At 49.2% G+C, this 18,928-nt stretch overlaps 8 protein-coding genes across 8 annotated transcripts; 5 read left to right on the forward strand and 3 right to left on the reverse strand.

Moving 5' to 3' along the window:
• Nucleotides 1–150: 150 nt before the first annotated feature.
• On the forward strand, nucleotides 151–398 carry Bathy02g02480 (unknown protein; the record flags this gene model as incomplete). Its single annotated transcript, XM_007514521.1, has 2 exons — nucleotides 151–249; nucleotides 297–398. The coding sequence occupies 2 exons, from the start codon at nucleotides 151–153 to the stop codon at nucleotides 396–398; spliced, it is 201 nt and encodes a 66-aa protein (XP_007514583.1).
• A 363-nt stretch (nucleotides 399–761) lies between these two features.
• On the forward strand, nucleotides 762–3,908 carry Bathy02g02490 (elongation factor 3; the record flags this gene model as incomplete). Its single annotated transcript, XM_007514688.1, has 1 exon — nucleotides 762–3,908. The coding sequence occupies one exon, from the start codon at nucleotides 762–764 to the stop codon at nucleotides 3,906–3,908; it is 3,147 nt and encodes a 1,048-aa protein (XP_007514750.1).
• A 365-nt stretch (nucleotides 3,909–4,273) lies between these two features.
• Bathy02g02500 (unknown protein) lies at nucleotides 4,274–8,959 on the forward strand (the record flags this gene model as incomplete). The annotated part of the gene is made up of 1 exon (XM_007514939.1): nucleotides 4,274–8,959. One exon carries the CDS (start codon nucleotides 4,274–4,276, stop codon nucleotides 8,957–8,959), a length of 4,686 nt encoding a protein of 1,561 aa, XP_007515001.1.
• Nucleotides 8,960–9,088: 129 nt separating this feature from the next.
• On the reverse strand, nucleotides 9,089–11,191 carry Bathy02g02510 (prolyl-tRNA synthetase; the record flags this gene model as incomplete). Its single annotated transcript, XM_007514636.1, has 1 exon — nucleotides 9,089–11,191. One exon carries the CDS (start codon nucleotides 11,189–11,191, stop codon nucleotides 9,089–9,091), a length of 2,103 nt encoding a protein of 700 aa, XP_007514698.1.
• A 629-nt stretch (nucleotides 11,192–11,820) lies between these two features.
• On the forward strand, nucleotides 11,821–13,977 carry Bathy02g02520 (ADP/ATP translocase; the record flags this gene model as incomplete). Its single annotated transcript, XM_007514535.1, has 1 exon — nucleotides 11,821–13,977. One exon carries the CDS (start codon nucleotides 11,821–11,823, stop codon nucleotides 13,975–13,977), a length of 2,157 nt encoding a protein of 718 aa, XP_007514597.1.
• A 114-nt stretch (nucleotides 13,978–14,091) lies between these two features.
• On the reverse strand, nucleotides 14,092–15,087 carry Bathy02g02530 (predicted protein; the record flags this gene model as incomplete). Its single annotated transcript, XM_007514813.1, has 1 exon — nucleotides 14,092–15,087. The coding sequence occupies one exon, from the start codon at nucleotides 15,085–15,087 to the stop codon at nucleotides 14,092–14,094; it is 996 nt and encodes a 331-aa protein (XP_007514875.1).
• Nucleotides 15,088–15,253: 166 nt separating this feature from the next.
• On the reverse strand, nucleotides 15,254–16,982 carry Bathy02g02540 (acyl-CoA dehydrogenase; the record flags this gene model as incomplete). Its single annotated transcript, XM_007514674.1, has 2 exons — nucleotides 15,254–16,669; nucleotides 16,737–16,982. 2 exons carry the CDS (start codon nucleotides 16,980–16,982, stop codon nucleotides 15,254–15,256), a joined length of 1,662 nt encoding a protein of 553 aa, XP_007514736.1.
• Nucleotides 16,983–17,148: 166 nt separating this feature from the next.
• Bathy02g02550 (predicted protein) lies at nucleotides 17,149–18,888 on the forward strand (the record flags this gene model as incomplete). The annotated part of the gene is made up of 2 exons (XM_007514494.1): nucleotides 17,149–17,299; nucleotides 17,648–18,888. The coding sequence occupies 2 exons, from the start codon at nucleotides 17,149–17,151 to the stop codon at nucleotides 18,886–18,888; spliced, it is 1,392 nt and encodes a 463-aa protein (XP_007514556.1).
• Between the last annotated feature and the right edge of the window lie 40 nt (nucleotides 18,889–18,928).

Raw genomic sequence — 18,928 nt, forward strand, 5'->3', positions numbered from 1 at the left:
TAAAGAGGGACAACTTTTGTGTGTGGGAGTGGGAGCGAGGTTTCTCTCTCTGCAAAAAGAGAACTTTGCTCTTCTCTTTTTTCGCAGCAGAATTGTTCTTTTTTTTGCTCTCCCCTTTGATTTCGTAAGCCCCTTGATTTCGTAAGCGAGATGGAAACCGACGGCCAGAAACGAAGCTCATCAAACTTTAGAAAAGTTCTTCACACAAACGCACACATCGCACGTACCACACATCTATCTTTTCAAAAGGTACGCAAACTGCGCGCAAAAGTGACTGACTCTCTTTTCGCACGCAGAACATATTCGTGAACGATTCTCGAACGTCGTTCTCGCAAGTTTCGATTCGCGTCTCTCATCGTTGGTTCTTCGCGCGCGATTGGAAAAGGGAAAAATTTTAGGCGGCTGAAGAAAGAGGAAGCATTTTATGCCGCCACACCCCCACGGAACATCCGCGCGCTTTTTACCCCGTTGCGAGCGATTTTTGGAGCGAAAGGAGCGAAAATGTCGTCGAGATGTTTTCGTTGCGAGTAGATTTAAATCTTAACTCGTAATGCGTGGATGTTTCGGTGCTCTTTTCGTTCGGTTTCCGGACCAGATGATGGAACATTTTTTCCGTGTGAACGCTTTTTTGGAACTTTCTCGGCCAGACACGTTTTATCTTTTTCTTTCCAATTTGATTTCTTTTCTTTGTGTTCACTACTAACCGACGACTTCTTCGCTTATTCTTCTTCACGCATAACAACAGAACTATTTAATACACAATGGCTCCCGCGAAGTGCACCGTACCGAAACCGTCCTCCGTGGTGACCGCGGAAGTCGTGGCGTCTTTGCAAAAAGACGCCACGAACAAGAAAGAGCCGGAAACGAGAGCGAACGCGGCGAAGAAAATCGGGGAGTTGGCCACGAAATCGGGCGCTCAAGAGGAACCGTTCATGATTGAGTTGTTAGAAGTGGCTATTATCTTGGCCGGGGATAACAAGTCCAAAGACGTGAGAGAAGCGGCGGACCCGGCGGTGGATGCCATCTTGTCCAAGTTGTCGCCGTTTGCCATCAGAGCGTGCCAAAAAGCTATTTTCGCCGGTTTTGCCAGTCCGTTTTGGCAATCCAAGATGGCTGCGTTGAGAGTCATTGACTTTTTCGTCGGAGCTGCACCGAAGTCGGTCGCCGCGGCGTTGCCGGAATTGGTTCCAGAAATTGCGCAAGTCATGGTTGACATGAGAGATGAAGTCAAGGAGAAGTCTTCGGATACGATGGCCAAGGCGGCGTCGACGATTGGTAACTTGGACATTGAGCCGTTCGTACCGACGTTGATTGAGTGCATCGTCAAGATTGACGAAGTGCCGGAGTGCGTGCACAAGCTCGCCGCGACGACGTTTGTTCAACAAGTCGAGTCGCCGACCTTGTCCATTCTCGGTCCGCTTTTGATGAGAGGTTTATCGCACTCGCAAATGACTGCGATTAAGCGTAAATCCGCGGTTATCATCGACAACATGTGTAAGTTGGTCGAAGATCCGATGGATGCCAAACCGTTTGTCCCGAAGTTATTGCCGTTGTTGAAGAGAGCGATGGACGAAGTTGCCGATCCGGAATGCAGAACGGTTTGTACGAGAGCGTACAAGACGTTGTTGAACGCCGCCGGCGAAACCGCGGAATCCGCCGCCGCGGAAGCCGAAGATGCCTCTACTCACTACGATGAATCCATGGTTTCGAAAGAGTTACAAGCGCTCATGGTCACCGCAACTGGTGCCTCGGACGCGGACGTTGCGAAGTTTGTCGAAGATCCGGCGGTTGCGCCGATCTTTAATCACATTTGCGCCTTGTCCGTCAACGCGCTCTTGCAAAAGAACTTTGACAAGGACCAGTGGACCAAGTCTTGCGCGACGCCGTACATGAAAGTGTTTTACGCCGACGCGGATGCCTTGACGGCAACTTTGGTTTCCAAGGCCGAAGAGTTGTACTTGTCCACGAAGAAAGTCTTCGTAGTTGAAGACGAAGAAGGCGAAGACTTGTGCAAGTGCGACTTTTCCTTGGCGTACGGTGCGCTCATTTTGCTCAACAACGCCACTTTGCACATGAAGAAGGGTAAAAGATACGGTTTGTGCGGCCCGAACGGTTGCGGTAAGTCGACGCTCATGAAGGCCATCAACAACGGTCAAGTGGACGGTTTCCCGCCACCGGAAGAGTTGAGAACGGTGTACGTTGAACACGACATCCAAGGCGACGTCGGGGACATGAACGTCGTCGACTTCATCTCTGCCAATGATGTCATCAAGGAGCACGGAACCAGCAGAGATGAAGTCAAGAAGGTTTTGACGACTTTCCAATTTACGGAAACGATGCAAGAAGGTGCCGTCACCGCGTTGTCTGGTGGATGGAAGATGAAACTCGCCTTGGCGAGGGCGATTTTGATGAAGGCGGACATTTTGCTTTTGGACGAACCAACTAACCACTTGGACGTTAAGAACGTCGCGTGGTTGGAGGAGTATTTGATCTCTCAAACGACTATTTCTTCCATGATTGTCTCGCACGATGCCGGTTTCTTGGACAGAGTGTGCACGCACATCATCCACTACGAAACGAGAAAGCTTGTTACGTACAAGGGTAACTTGACTGAATTCATCCGTCAGTGCCCAGCCGCGAAGAAGTACACCGAGTTGTCCAACGACGAACTGAAGTTCATCTTCCCGGCGCCTGGTTTCTTAGAAGGCGTAAAGAACAAGGATAAAGCCATCGTCAAGGCGACCAACTGTTGGTTCAAGTACCCGAACACGGAGAGGCAAATCATCCAAGGCGCCTCGATCCAACTTTCTTTGTCTTCCAGAGTCGCGTGCTTAGGCCCGAACGGTGCCGGTAAGTCCACGTTCATCAAGTTGCTTACTGGTGAAGCTGAACCGGACCAAGGTACGGTTTGGAGACACCCGAACATGCGTTACGCGTACGTCGCGCAGCACGCGTTCCACCACGTCGAACAGCACTTGGAGAAGACGCCGAACGAGTACATCAGATGGCGATTTCAAACCGGCGAAGATAAGGAAAACTTGACCAAGGTCACCATGCAATACACGCCGGAAGAAGAAAAATTGATGAAGGAAAAGATCAACGTCACCAAAGAAGATGGCACGGTCATGAAGTTGGTTGTCGAAAAGATCATCTCTCGTCGCCAAAAGAAGAACAAGTACGAGTACGAAGTCAAGTGGGAGAACTTGTCCATGGACCAAACGACGTGGATGGAAAAGGAGAAGCTCGAAAAGTGTGGTTTCACCAAGTTGATCCAACGCGTCGACGAAAGAGAAGCCGCGCGCGCTGGCTTGTACGCGCGCCCGCTAACCACCGCCAACGTCGAAAAGCACTTGATTGACTTTGGTCTCGAAGCTGAATTTGGTACGCACAACAGAATCAAGGGTTTGTCTGGCGGCCAAAAGGTTAAGTTGGTTCTCGGTGCCGCCATGTGGCAGCAACCGCACATCGTCGTCATGGACGAACCGACCAACTATTTGGACAGAGATGCGTTAGGCGCCTTGGCGTGCGCGGTCAAGGAATTCGGCGGCGGCGTTTTGCTCATCACGCACAACTGCGAATTCGCGGACGCGTTGAAGGAGGAAACTTGGGACGTTCCGGGTACCGGTGAAGTCATCATCACCGGTAACAGGTGGGGCCAAGGTAAAAAGGGTAAGGCTGAAAAGACGGACTGGGATGGACCGCAAGAGGACACCATCGACGCGATGGGTAACACCGTCAAGGTCAAGGGCCCGAAGAAGAAGTTGTCTAGAAAAGATATCAAGGCCAAGGCCAAGTCTCGCGCGATCAAGTTAGCCGCCGGCCAAGATTTGACCACCGATTCCGACTGGGACTTGGACGTCTACATCGGGGAAGACCCGTCCAAGGCAAAGAAGGCTGGCAAGGAATAAGTATGTGTACTTGGATGAATTAGAGTATTATATATGCGCCGTAGCCGAAAGCGAAAAGGAAAGAAAATTTCCTCTCGCGAAAGAGACGTTATTACATTTTTAAGAGACACAATATTATTACATAGACGAGATAGCAACATGTTTTAATTTGCAAACTTTGACTTTTATCACGATTTATCATCATCATTCATTCATTCGCGCGTAGTATGAAAACATACTCTCTCCTCTCGTCGCGCGCTTTACTCCTCGCGTTTTGTTGATTTCTCATCGATTCTCACAAGTCACTTGTTTCTCTTTTTTAACGAACGTTTGTTTTCTGTTTCAAATTTCTTCAGATTAAGGCAGGCGCAAAGGAAAAAAGGGGGATGTTATTCGCGGCGCAAGAAACGCCGCTGTTCGTTTTAAACGACGACGAGGCTCTTTTCGCGAACGAAAGAGGACGCGCGGAAGATGCGAGCACTCGAAACATTACTGCTCATTTTAAAAACAACGAAGAAGAAGAAGAAGAAGATCGAACGCGAATTGAAAAGAAACAACAGAATGACTTTTCCTCCGGCTCCGGCGATATCGTTCGATTGCGAGATGGGAGTTTACTGTCCTGGCGAACGACGAGCGGAAAGAATGCGGTCGAAATCGTCTTGTGGCGGGAAGAGCGCGATGGGGAACGAAGAGAGAATGCTGCGAGCAGAGCGGTGAAGACGATTGAAATCACGTTTCCAACTGACACCAAAAACGAGCTGTGCGCGAAAAGCGTCGTTTTGGCGCCGACATCTGTGAACGACGACGGCGCGTCGTTGTTTCGCGTGATCGCGTGTAGTCGAACGGTGCAGACTAACGGGAAAGTTTTGGAAATGTACGTGGCTACCGTGGAGGAGTCTGCGGATAAATCGTCGTTGCGATTGAAAGGAGGCGCGGTGGCGAAGAAAGCGGTGAAATTGGAAACGGCGGGGTTGGGAGACTCGGTGACGTGCGCAGGATTGGTGAGCGGTGCGGGCGAACGGTCGCCGATCGTGTGTGTTGGTGGTACGGACGGGCGAAAAGTCGTTTTCGTGGACGTTTTATCCGGCGAAGCGCTTTCGGAGATTGCGGTTGGGAGCCAATCGATATCGTCTTCCTCGGCTGCGGCTATTGGGAGTTCGTTGTTGGGAAAGTTTGGGATTAGCCTCGGTGCAAAAGGAACCGTGCCGCCAGTAGTGCACGTATCGCCCAGACTGATCGAGTTAGATGGGTCGATGGTGACAGTGATAGTCACCGGGGATGGGGCGGTGACGTGCGTTACTTCTTCGACAGCGAATACGAAGGGGGCGTTTGGCTCAAACTCGCAAGCAAACAGACGCGTATTGTTTCGAATGATGTTACCAAAAGGAGCTTTGAAAAGTGATGCGTTGATCACTTCTTCATGTCGCGAAAATGACACAACGAGTTCGGCTCCCCAAAACTGGTTCGTTACGGGAGCGCGGGCGACAGCTGGCGGCAATTTAGTGGTCTTTGGAAACGAAGATTTAGGTAGGGAACACGTTACCACGTATACGTTTGTGAGCACGAACGAAATCCGACGCATGGCTACGTTTACTATCACTGATAGTGCTGATAGCGTTCGAGACGTGTATTTCGACTCCGAGAGTGGGGAGATCTTCGTCTTCTTTTCGAGTAACTGCGTTTCGAAATGGTCCGTAGCGGATTCGTTGAGGGTCGTTGAAACTTTAGAATCTGATTTAGCCAAGTTTGAATCGTGGGCCATCAACGGTGTAGGTTCCGAAGCTGCTTTAAGCGCTTTGAGAATATCGTTTTTCGGAGATTTGAATGATGTTGGAGTCGATAAAAGGGAGATGCACACGTTTGCAAAGATTTTAGCCTCGGAGATTTCAGAGATTGGTCTAGATAGAGGGGTGAGCGCGGCAGGATTTCGTCGAGCACTTGGCAAGGACTTTGAAAGCGATGGAACGTCGATTGTTGATGCTATAGCCGCGACTTTAGCTTCATCCTCGGAAACAGTCGATGATCTTGTTCAGAATTGGGGAGAGTTCGTGAAACGATACGTCGCTGAATGGAAACTAGGGAACCTCGGGTTTGCTTTTTCCGTTGTGAAATCGTCCACGGGCGCGGAAAAAGAAGAACTATTATTCTTGAGAAAAAGTGGTATCAGCGCACTCGCGACGAGTGGAAAGAACGCTTCATCGTCTGGAGCGCACATGCGGTTCCAAAACGACGCGGTTGAAAATGCGACCTCGTTACTTTCTCGAGCGGCGGGGAATTCTGTCGAACGCATGGCAAAGTTGCTCGGGTGTAACTTCTGCGGTCTCGAGAATCGCGAAGCTGTCGATTGGCTCGACCTTGCCACGTGTGAAGCGACTGGTACTGGTGGCCTTAGTATGACTGGTAGAAGCTCCTCGAGCAGTGCGCACGATGCGTTGTTCAGGGACCAAAGACGCTTGCTCCAACGCCAAACGATTTTGACTGTTCGAAAAGCGTGGGAGTCGCTGATTGTAAACGATAAAGATTTGGCGGCGTGCGCACAAAGTATTGAAGCAGCTTTATCTCAGAGCGTTCATGATATTGCGTCTTCTTCATCCTCTTCCTTCACGTCGGCGAAGAAGCTGCGCATGCTAGCACACAAAGCGTTCGGGTTTGCCATGTTGCTCCGATTAGCCTCAAAAGGCAGCGCCTGTTCAACGCCAAAAAAGGTTTCGAACGATGCATTTACTTTGTTACCGCGTGTTCTCTTAGTTTTTGCGCTTTCTTCCGCGCTTTCCTCCGTCTGTGCGTTGGATCCAGATACGATTGCTATCCAAGCATTCGCGAAACAAAGAGGCGATCCGGCGATGGTGGTAGTTGATCTTTTTCGTCGAGGCGAAATCGAAGCTTCAGAGAAGATTGCGCTGGCATTTTTAGGCAGCGCCATTCCGGGTGATTACGAGAAGAAAAGTGAAGAGGATGAAAGTCTGTTGTGCTACGAAGGCGAGCGACCGGCGCTAGCCTTCGCGCGTGCGTTGGCAATGTTGGCGAGAAGAGCTGCACAAACGAGTCACTCGGACGAAGAAGCTTCGAGATTGTTTTTCCAGGCGGCTTTGCGTTTAGAGAAAGTTGACGACAGCGAGAATAAAATCCTAGCGGAAACGGCAAGAACGATTCGCACTTCGATACTTGGTGACGATGACGACGATGCCAAGAACGCGCAAGATCGAGGAAGAGGAGCGCAAGATCCGCGCACGTACGATGCGCTTGAGCATCACGAAACGGTCGCGTTAGCGTTTGAACGCGTCTTCTCCTCGCGTCTTTCTCACGCCTCTTTGAAATTCACAATGGCGGCAATCTCTGAAGCCGAGCTCGTCACTGAATTTGAATCGCAGGAAGATGCAGCTAGGCTCATCGACGCTAAAGAAAGACTTTGGCACGCGTCTCTGCGACGCGCTTGCGACGAAAACGATTTCGTTTCTGCGTTCGTTTCTACACTTTTCATGTACAATTCCCCGGCGGCGGCGAGACATTCGAACTTTTCAGGTGTACGTGCACTTGTCGAATCGGCATGCGACGCAATGGGCGTGAACTGTGGTGCGACGGCGGATATTGGTCGAGTGATTAAATCGTTGCCGTTTGGAGAGGCGATTTACGCGGCGAGAGAAACGCTTGAAAGAAAATCTCGAACGCACAAGTTGAATCACCAGTCTCAAGACGACAAAGACCAAGGAACTGCTACAATCGTTTCTCCGTCGGAGATTTTATATTCCATGCTCGTCGATCGTTGGGAGTTGAAGGACGCCGCGTTAGTCGCTGCCCAAGACGCCGTCCGCTTCGGCGACGAAGCTCGACGAAAAGTTTGCGAAGCCGCGAAAGACCCGCAAAACGCGCAACTTCGAGACGATGCCATCGAGTCAGTTCAACGTCATTTGCACGGTTTAGAAAAGTCTTTAGCCGCGTTGACCGCGACAAGAAGCGACGAGAGGTGCGGTACCGACGGCGAAGTGTTCTTTGCACCGACGCACGACGATTTTGGAGAAGAAAGCACGGACGATGAAATGCACGTCGAAAAAGGATCCTCAGAGTCCTCGCAAGAAGAGATCGTATTTGAAAAACTTCGCATTCATAATGACGACAACGACGAAGGCAACGATGTTGCACGTCAGAATCAAGAACCACCGAACGACCGCGCGCCTCCACCAAAACCGAAACGACACAAAAAGCTCCATCCTCCAACGGGAGACGACGAGATTGGCGTTGGTTCGCCTCTTGCGGCGATGGCGAGAATGGTCGCGCTCACAAAAGCGCGTCTTCTTCTTTTAAAAAATGATGCCTATTTAGAAGAGCTCGCGATTGAAAAGCAGAAGTTCACCAACATAGCTTCCTTATTCGATGAGAGCGCGGTAAAAGTTGTGTGCGAGAGTTTGTTAAAGCGCGGATTCTTCGATGACTGTTCGGATTTGGTTTCTTTGTGGTTTTCAAACCACGAGTTGCGCGACGTCGCGAGTCAAATATCATGTTGCGCCGGTGCGTTTGCGGCAGAAACGATTCAGCATTCGAGCGAGAGTCATCATTCGGCAAAGTTACCGATTGGTTTTAAATGTGTGAAAGTTTCGAGCTCGTTATCGAACAGCTCAAATACCCTCGCCAATGAGAACCCGTGGGTGGCGTCGAGAAAAATCGTGGACAAGTTTGAAAACGTGGAAACGAATGGGATGATTGCTCATTCCGCGTGTTTAGGCGCCTTAAGCGTGAACCCAGATCTCGAGTTACCTTTATTTCTCACTGAAAACGTGCATTGCGATAAGCTCATTTCGCTGTATTTGAAGGCGAATCGTCCGGCGTGCGCCGCTCGGGTGGCTCTGAAAGAGTTGGAGCTTTATTCGCGCGCGAGTGCGATGAAACGCGTTAAACATAACGCCGTTTGGCTTCCCATGGATGCTTTCCACGCGGTTCAAATTGCGCTCGATGACGACGCGTTCTCAAATAAAAAGAAGCACATATCATGTGCTTTGAGAATCGCGATTGATTCGCATCGAAACCAACTGGAGAAAGATGCGAAAACACTCGCTCAGGTGCACCGGATGTATTAATAGCAAATAGCGATAAAAAGCAATAAAAAACACAATAAGCGCCAAAATTACGTACCAGTTGGTACTAGGAAATAGACAAACTACATGCATGCCAATCATGGTCAAAATTACAAAAAGCTAATAATTCTCTTAATAACTCTTGGCGAATATGCATACCTCTTTCGCTGGCTTTCCAGTTTGGATGCAGTTTCCAACCGAGCTCGGTTGTTCAAAAGGGAAGCATCGGATGGTCGCCCCCGTTTTCTCCTTGATCTCCTTCTCTTCCTCGTCCGAACCTTCCCAAGCGCACCTCGCCCACTTCCCGTCCTCGATCGTTTTTTCTAAATCCGCCATCGTCGCGCAATCGACGATGTTTTCGTCTCGAAACTTTCTCGCTTTTTCCAACATCGCGTCTTGGATCTCATCCAAAATCACGTGGATTTTCTCCACTAACGACGCTTTTTCCGCGGAAACGCCAAACTCTTTGCCTTCTTTACCCGGCACGTCTCTTCTGGCCACAACGCACGCGTTCTTCTCGACGTCTCTGGGACCGATTTCAATACGAATCGGCACGCCTTTCATCTCCCAAAAGTTGAACTTCCATCCGGGCGATTTCGTATCGTCTGCATCAATCTTCACGCGAATGCCCGCTTCTTTCAATATCTTCGTAATCGCATCGCACGACGCCATCACCGATTCCTTATCTTTATTCTTTTGCCAAATCGGCGTCACGATGACTTGCACCGGTGCTAATTTCGGCGGCAACGTCAATCCCTTATCGTCGCCGTGCGTCATAATCACGCCACCCATCATTCGCGTACTCACGCCCCAGGAGCTTTGATACACGTTCTTTGCTTTCCCGTCGGTATCTAAAAACGTCGTCTCGAAAGCTTTTGCAAAGTTATCGCCTAAATCATGCGAAGTTCCGGCTTGTAACGCTTTCTTATCACCCATCATCGCCTCCATGGTAAACGTCGCCTTCGCGCCCGCGAAACTTTCAATGCTGGATTTCTTTCCAACGATGACAGGCATCGCGAGCGTCTTCTCCGCGAATTCTGAATACACTTTAATCATTTCCATGGCCATCGCGTTCGCTTCTTCCGCGGTTGCGTGCGCCGTGTGTCCTTCTTGCCACAAAAACTCTAACGTTCGAATAAATGGCCTCGTTCGCATCTCCCATCGGTGCACATTACACCACTGGTTCAATTTAATCGGCAAATCTCGATAACTTTGAATCCACTGCGAAAGCATGTGGTTCACGATAGTCTCCGACGTCGGTCTCACCACTAACGGTTCCTCCAACGTTTTCCCACCTCCTTGCGTGACTACGGCCAATTCTGGAGCGAATCCTTCCACGTGCGACGCCTCCTTCGTAATGAACGAATACGGAATCAACTGCGGAAAATAACAATTCTCCACCCCTCGCATTCCAAATTGTTCGTTCAAAATCGTCTGCGTCGTCTCCCACATGGCAAACCCGTACGGGCGAATAACCATAGTCCCTCTCGCCGGTCCGTAATCGGCCAGTTCGCACTCTCGAATGACGTCCAGGTACCACTTGGAGAAGTCTTCCGAGCGCGGCGTCACTTGCGCTTCCGCCTCTTTCCCTCCTTTACCGCCGCCGTCGTTCTTCTTCTTTTTATCGCTGCTATTCTCTTCTTTATTTTTTTTCGCTTCTCCGGCCGACGGATCCGCTTTCGCTTTCAGTTCCTTCAACACCGCCACGGCTGCTTTCACGTCCTCGTCCTGGTTCGTTTTCCCGGACGCTTTCAAAGCTTTAATCAAATCGCCTTGTTTTGCAATCGCGTCGGCGACATCACCTGACGTCGCCGCGCTGCTGCTGCTGCTGCTGCGGGTAACGACCGACGACGTAAACGACGTAAACGACGTTTGGGTAAAGAAGAAACGTTTACCACCACCACCACAAAAACCACCACCCGTTTTCCTGTTTTCATTCTCCCTAATAGTCGACGACGCGCTGAAAAACGAAGAAACCGAAGGAATTGGTTTCGCCGCCGGGACGACGGGCGTCGAATTTAAAGCAGACGACGACGTCGTACACGACGACGTATTCGTACACGACGACGTAATCGCGGGCGAAGAAAAACGCCCGCAAGAAGGAAACCACCACCCCTTAAAACTGTTTCGGCGGCTTAAATGTCGTCTCGCCGTCGTCGTCGTCGTCGTCGTCGTCATCATCCTCATCATCGTTCTCGTCGTATTGGTAAAAAAATGTCTTCTTTTCGTCGTCATCGTGTGCCTCCTCCTCAAGATGCTGTTCGTATTCGTCGCGGCTCCGACGAGAGTCATTTATTTCTTTTCTCTCTCTCTCTCTCTCTCTCTCTCTCTCTCTCTCTGTGTGTCTCTTTTCGTGTCGCCGTAATAAACTACTTCACGCGAGAGAACACAAAGAGAAAAGGTTTAATGTGGGAAATTTTATCTCTTTTTAGTGATGTGTTTTTTTCTCCAAAAAACCTTTACATTGGTCTTTTTTTTTTGGGCGCTTTTGCGTCTCATCACACACTGATTGAAAATGTCTCCGAAGCCAAGATCTCTCTCGTATGCATTCATCACCTTTTTCATCACGAGGAAGAAAGAGTTTGAGAGACCAATTGTTTGAAAAAAAAAAGTAAAAAAAAAAGAGGAATCTCATCATCATCACACCAAAATCTCCGCACAACTTTTCCTTTTCCTCTCTTCCTCTCGGTCCTCTTCGTCGTAAAGAAGGAAGAGCGCGGAGGAAAGAAGGTCGCTTTTCCGTATTTATACAGTAAAACCTACTCTTTTTTCACGCAAAGGCGAGTTTTATTAGGAAAAGAGAGAGCGTTGCATTGTTATTTTTTTTTTCCCTTCTTTTAGTGTGTTTTTGAAACCTCAGAGGGATGTCGTCGATGGTTTTTTCTTCGCGCATCTCCTCCTCGGCGAAGGCGACTTTGAGCCCAGGAAATGAGAACGAGCGCGCAATCAGGAGGAGGAGGAGGAGAAGAAGAAGCTCGATTTCCTCGTCGTCTGAATCGTCGTCTTTAACGAAGAAGAGGAGGAATTTTTGTTGCGCGTTTGTGACGAGCAAAAAAAGGAATATTGGCGGCGTCTTTTTTCCCAACACATCATCATCATCATCATCGTCGTCGTCGTCGTCGGGGAAAGAGAGGAGGAAAACAACAACTTTAGCGAGTAATGCCACGAAGGATTTGACGACGACGAGGATGGGAAAAGAGCGTTCGATGACCAGCAGAGCACGACGGTACCAAATCAACAAAAGAAGACTCTCTACTACCACCACTTCGTCAGCCACGGCTTCGAACCGAGGAGGCGAAACCGCCAACGCGAGCGGGTTAGCCGTGGGTGGCTTTGCAGCCGTGAAACCTTTACTTTCTAGATTATTACCAATGAGTGCGATGTTTTATTGCATGGCGTTTGCGAATTCAATCTTGGACGCGTTGAAAGATACGCTGGTCGTGACTGCGTTTGGCGGCGCCGAGCAGATTCCGTATTTGACGGTGTACGCGGTGTTGCCGATGTCGTTGTTGTTCGTGTCTTTGTTTACGAAACTGAGCCAAAGGTGGGGTAGGGAGAAGCTGTTTTATGCCGCGATTGGAACATTCATAAGCTTTTTTGTGTTGTTTACGATTGTGTTGTACCCGATGCGCTCGGTTTTGCACCCGGTGGACTTATCCGTGCAGTTGTTGAAATGGCTGCCGAGCGGTTTGAGAGGCGGCATCGCGGTCTTTACGAATTGGACGTATTCATTGTTTTACGTGTTTAGTGAGTTATGGGGCGACGTCGTTTTGTCGTTGCTGTTTTGGGGTTTAGCGAACGAGACGACGTCGTTGCACGACGCGGCGATTATATATCCGTTGCTCGGTATCGGGGCGAACGTCGCTCAGGCGAGTTCTGGGTTTATGATGAAATGGGTCACCGGGAGTGGAAATTTCATCTCTTGGGATGCTAAGCTCCGCTTTTTAATGACGGTAGTTTTAACGTGTGGTGGGTGCGCGACGTTGATTCACGCGTACATTTGCGATAAGCAAAGGCGACGGTTGTTGAAGGTTGAGAAGAAGAATAATAAAATTACGCCCGAGAAGAATGAAGAAAAAAAGAAAGTTTACGACGTCTATTTGGACGACGCGGACATCGATGAAGCGAGCGAAGAAGACGATTCGAACACAGAGGTGGCTAGGATTGAAATTCTTCCCATCGAAGATATACAAAAGAGTAAAGACGAAGATTCCATGGACGAGTCAGAGCTTGTGCAGAGAGAACTTTCGCAACGGGTAGGAATGACGGAAAGCGCACCGCCGACGAAATCGCAAATGGCAAAAAGAAATCGGTCGAAGTCGAAAAGAGGTTTGTTTGATGCGTTGAAGTTCGTTGCGAACTCGCCAGAGTTGTCTTGCTTAGCCGTGATGGCGATTTCACAAGGCATCTCTACGATTTTGTTCCAAGTCGCCTGGAAGACGCAGTTGAGAATTTTACACCCCGACCCGACCGCGTACGCGCAATTTATGGGCAACGTGCAAATGTACTCTGGATTCGTAACTGGAATATTTATGATCTCCGCACCGTTTCTGTTTAGGAACATCGGGTGGAAAGGAACCTTATCGATTACGCCAAAGTGCGTCATTATTCTCGGTTGGTTCTTCTTCGGAACCTCGATTTACGCGTCCCGAGTTGGCCTTTTGTCGCAAACGAGTTATTGGCTTCCAATTTTAGTTGTTGGCGGTGCTGCAATTTACATTGTCGAACGAGCGGCGAAGTTTTCGCTGTTCAAACCAGCGGAAGAGATGGTGTATATTGCATTAGACGATGAGGCGAAATCTAAAGGTAAAGCCGCCGTGGACGTGCTAGGTTCGCAATTTGGCAAAACTGGTGGTAGTTTCATGCAACAAGGTCTGCTATTTTGGTTCGGGAGCATTATCGCGGCGTTACCAGTCATGGTTTTCTTTCACTCGACCATTGCATTGGTATGGTTAGCGGCGGTGTACACGCTCGCGGGGAGAAGAGAGGCGCAGCTTGACGCGGAAGTCAAAGGCGATTAGAGATTTTTAGAAAAAGAAAGAGAGAGAGGAAAAACATAAAATTAGATGAGATGAGAGAGCGAGTATATAATATATAGAGGAGTTGTTGTAAATCTGAACGCATTTGAATACGAGTCATGCCACTAAGGCGCCCGCTAGCGTGAACGCGTAATCACCCACGCTCGAGAAAGGGTGATACCGCGTCGTATCTAAAACATACATCAACATCCACAGCGCGGATGGGCGGATTAAAAACCATTTTCGAAAATCAACGTCATCAACCACATTCCGCGCTTTTAAACTCGCCCCAAACGTGGACCAGTTCAACAACCAAATCAATCCGAACAGAGAGTGTTCCCACATCTGCGGCAACCCTTCTCTCAAGTTCAATAAATCTCCGTGTTGAATGGCCAACGCCGTCGGTACTAACTGCAAACTAAACAAAAGAACTCCAAGCCAAACTAACAAAACGGACCGTTTATCATCCTTCGTAACGAAAAAGACGTAGATGTACGTCAAAGTGTGCCAAACGAACGGCAAAGCGCACCCGTACAAAGCAATCGCGTCCAACGGCGCCAACGCCTCGCCTGAATTCAATCGACACAACTGCCACGTCATGACGAGCTGGAACGCAATCGATCGAAGCGATAACTCCTGTTTTCTCCAACCTTTGTTTTGTGCTAACGGTATGCCGCTTAACGCGCACGCCGTGGCTAATAGAACCGATATCGAAGCCGCGACGCTCCAATCCCCTACTCCCGTTGTGAGTGTTGTTGCTTCACCTACTAATGCACTTTTACTCATCTCTCCTCCGAATATCGCGCCGTAATCGTTTCGGCACCACTCGTACATGACGTCAAAACCTAAAATTGAATACAATCCTCCACTCACAGAGTGCGCGTGAAACCTATCCGCTCGCGTCCACATCCTCTTCGCCTTCGATTGAATGGAATCCTTCACATCTTTATCCGTATCTTTGACTGACGAAGATGATGAAGTGGACGCTTCGTCGTTGGAGGACGCGCGAAGTGCGGCGGCCGTTCGACTGTGCGCTTTCTTGAGGCGTCGAGAAGGTTTCGGTTTTGTCAACGGGTGGTGGTTCGCCGCGAGCTCGCCCGCGCTGGCTCGCATTGTAAAAAAAGTGAAGCATGATGGAGTAGAGTGTTCCTTGTTTGTTTATATGGGTTGGTATATGTGCTCTCTTCTCTTAACATGTATAATATCGCTCTTCTCTCTTTGTTCTTCTATGTATAAATCCTCCTCGGGGCTCCTTCCTCTTTCTCTCTCTTCGTGACGATCATAACCTCGACTTCAACTGTTTCAATTCCATGGTCAATTTTTTGATGTATTGATCTTTAACGTCCGGCGCTCTTCGCGTGACAAAGTTAAATTGTCCAGACGCCAAGTTCAACATGATTTCCTCGCTTCCACCAGGAATCGCGTACGCTTTCACTTCTCTGTATATGCGTTCGACTCGGACGCCTTTACCACCTCTCGTATATCCAGCGCCGCCGAAGACTTGCATCGCGCTCGAGGCGCAAAACTCCGCCGTTCGCGACGAGGCGAGTTTGAGCATGGCGATGTGCCCGCCTAATTTTACGTTTTGTTCCGATTTTTTCATCGTGTTCATTTGGAACGTAATGTTCTCTAACCACGCGTGTAATGATTCAACTTTCGTGGCCATCTCGCCAATTTTGTGTTGAATGACTTGGTGTTCGATTAAAAACTTACCAAACGTTCGTCGCGATCGAGCAAACGATAGCGAATCTTCCACGCAAATCCTCGCCATTCGACACGCTTGGGCGGCTAACAACCACCTCTCGTGGTTGAAGTTATACATGATTTGTTTAAATCCACCACCGACTTGACCGATGATGTTTGTTTTCGGCACTTTCACGTTATCGAATTCAATATACGTCGTCCCCGAAGGCCAAACGCCCGTGCAATCCATCTTCGTCGTCGTTACGCCGGGCATAGTTCTCTCCACCAAAATCATCGACAAACCTTTATGCGCCGAGTTCTTATCCCCGGTTCTCACCGCTACGGTAAAATAATCCGCGTAGATCCCATTCGTGATCCACTTCTTATTCCCGTCGACGATAAAGTGCCCGTCGCCCGAGTCTTTCGCGGTGCAGGCCAAATTCGAGACGTCCGACCCAGCCCCCGGCTCGGTGATGCACAAACAAATAATCTTCGTCCCGTTTAAACACTCTCGAATGACTCGATCGCACTTACCTTGGTCCATCGGCATCCCAAAGTTAATCAAAGGCGGTAAACCAATCCCTAACCCACCCATGAGCGCCCACGCGATGCCACCCCCACACCTCGTCCCTTCGTCCACGTTAATCAACTCGTGAAAGTAATCGTAATTCGCCGGCGCTGGCGCGTCCGTATATTTCGACGGCCACGGCGCGCCAACCACCCCTGCTAAAATCCCATACTCGGCGGATTTCCGGTACATCAACTGAATGTACTCCTTACATTTCGCGTGGTTGTTCAATGCCGCTTGTTTGTCCCAATCATCCACGATTGGTTCCACCTCGTTCTCGAAAAACGAGCGTATTTTCGCGCGCCATTCAACGTGCGATTGGTTGTAGAACGGCGAGTGCAAATTTTGGTCTGTTTTGTTTGGGTGATTGTTTTCAGGTTGTTTATGATGGCAAAGAAGAGAGGAGGACGTGGTGTCAGCGCGAATCGTACGAATCAAACAGAGCTGTTTTGTTGCGTACAAAAGGAGAGAGAGAGAGAGAGAGAAAGAACGGCTGTTCCGAACCACCGACCGATGCGTAATGTAAACGCGTAATGATGTGTTTGCGTAACGGAATCAATTCGGTAAAAATCTCCAATCGAGAGCATAAACACACATCGCGCAGAAAGAAGTAACAGAGAATACTACCGATACAATAACGAGACGAAAAAGAATAACAACGAGAAAGAAAAGTAAAGCACGCACACCAAGACGGTTCCGATAAGGGTACCTCCGCCCCGAACGGTTCGTATTTCACCAGCGGCTGATGATGACTCATTCTTTTTCTGTGCCGCCAATCGAGAGTTTTTTTTGAGAAAAAGTGACGCGACAAAAAAAAAAGTTTTAAACAATTAAGTTCTAAACCCTATGAGCTGCGCCTCTTTCTTTCCTCTTTTTTCTTTTCTTCTCTCATCGCGAAAAACGTCAGAAAAGAACAAAAGAAAATGTCAGCAACAAAGCAATACATCCAAGCGGAAACGTCCTCGCGCATCGACGCGTGCTTCGGCGGCGTCGTCGTCGAACACGAGAGTCACAAGTTTCAGTATTACCAGGATAGGAATAAACGGTGGCCGTTTACGTGTTCGGAGAAAGGATGTGCGTTGTTGTTCTTTGTTTGAAGTTGAGCGTTCAAAATTTTCTCGATCTCTAATCTTTTCTCTTCGTCTTCTTCTCTCTTTCTCTCGACTGAACGTAGTACCCAGAACCAGAGGCGTCGTCGTCTCTGCGTTCGATTGGTCGGAGGAGAGACGAGGAATGCTCGTCCGGCGGGCGCTTCTTTGTTTTCTTCTTCTGCGCTTTCTTTCATTTTAAGAAGAAAAAAATTGGTTCTCTTCCCTCACGTGGTGTGGTGTGGTTGGTCCTAAAAAGACAAAATATGATGACGCTTTGTTTGTACTGACATTTTCTTTCTCTCGACAACACTCCTGCAACAAACAAAAACAGACGCGTTACTGACGAAACTGATGACATCCGTCACGCCGGTTTTGAAATCTATTCGCCAAGAAATCACGGATTCCGGGAAGAACATCGACGAGACGCTGGAGAAAGGCCGCGAGATTTACGCGAGGAAACCCGCCATCAAGAACGAAGACGTCACGTGGTCGCAAGAGGAATACGCCGATTTGGGGTTGATTTTTGAGTACTGTCGGTATAAATCTATTCAGAGGTTGACCGAGGCGTGGTCGACGTTCGAGAAGGCGAAGAAGAAGCGCTTGTTTGAGTTTGTGGATCGAAAGATACAACAGATGGACGAGAGAAGACAGAAACCGAGGGAGACGAACGAGTACGACGCGGACGCCGCGGTTGAGGCGGCCAAGGAAGAGGAAGAGGACGTGGAGAATGTTTTTTTACGCGTGGCCTCTTTAGGCGGGGGACCTGGATTTGAACTCTTGGCGTTTAAGTGGTTCGTCGAGTACGCTTTTCGAACGAGCTACGACGCGAAGAAACACGGCGACGTGGAGTTGATCAGCTTGGACATCGCCGAAAGCTGGGAAAAAATCTGCAACCAGTTACAACCGATGAAGTTTTCCGCGTTTGATTTGGTCAAAGATGGCGACGCGCTGTTGGAAGAAAAGTGTGGCGGTCCCGTGGACGTCTTGTTGCTTTCCTACGTCGCTAAAATGTACTGCTGTAACGACGAGTGTTACGAGTGGGTTTCCAAGAAAATCAACGACCGACAAGTTTCGATCGCTTTTGTCATCTCCAGAGACGAGAAAATGGAAGAGTTTGTTCGCGGTTTCGAGAAGAAAGGTGTTTTAGTGACGCCATTGATGGACCAAGCGTTGGGTAAAGACCACCGTTTGTTGGCGTTGACGCGTCGATTGGATGAAGACGTCTCCAAAGCCATCGAAAAGCTCGAATTAGAAGACAATAGAAGAAAAAGTATAGACAAAAAAGTAGTCGCGGAGGACGACGACGGGTGGACCGAAGTCCACAAAGAGAAGGAAATTCCGCCAACCTTCCCCAACGTCCCGTACGTGGAGCACCGCAAAGCGAAGGTGGACAAGTACCAAAACAAAAAAGCCTCCAGCTACCATCACCACGACAGAAACAACGGCAACAACCCGAAGAGCGAATCGTACTCGAATTTTTCGAGAAACGCGCACGGGAAGGAAGTGTATTCCAGAGGAGGTGGGCGCGGTGACGGTGGTGGCAGTGGTGGTGCAAAAGGCAGTCGCTGGTAACTTTTTACATTGTTTTTGTAACAACAGGTACTCGTATTAA

This window comes from Bathycoccus prasinos, assembly GCF_002220235.1.
Source record: "Bathycoccus prasinos genomic : Chromosome_2".
Taxonomy (NCBI): domain Eukaryota; kingdom Viridiplantae; phylum Chlorophyta; class Mamiellophyceae; order Mamiellales; family Bathycoccaceae; genus Bathycoccus; species Bathycoccus prasinos.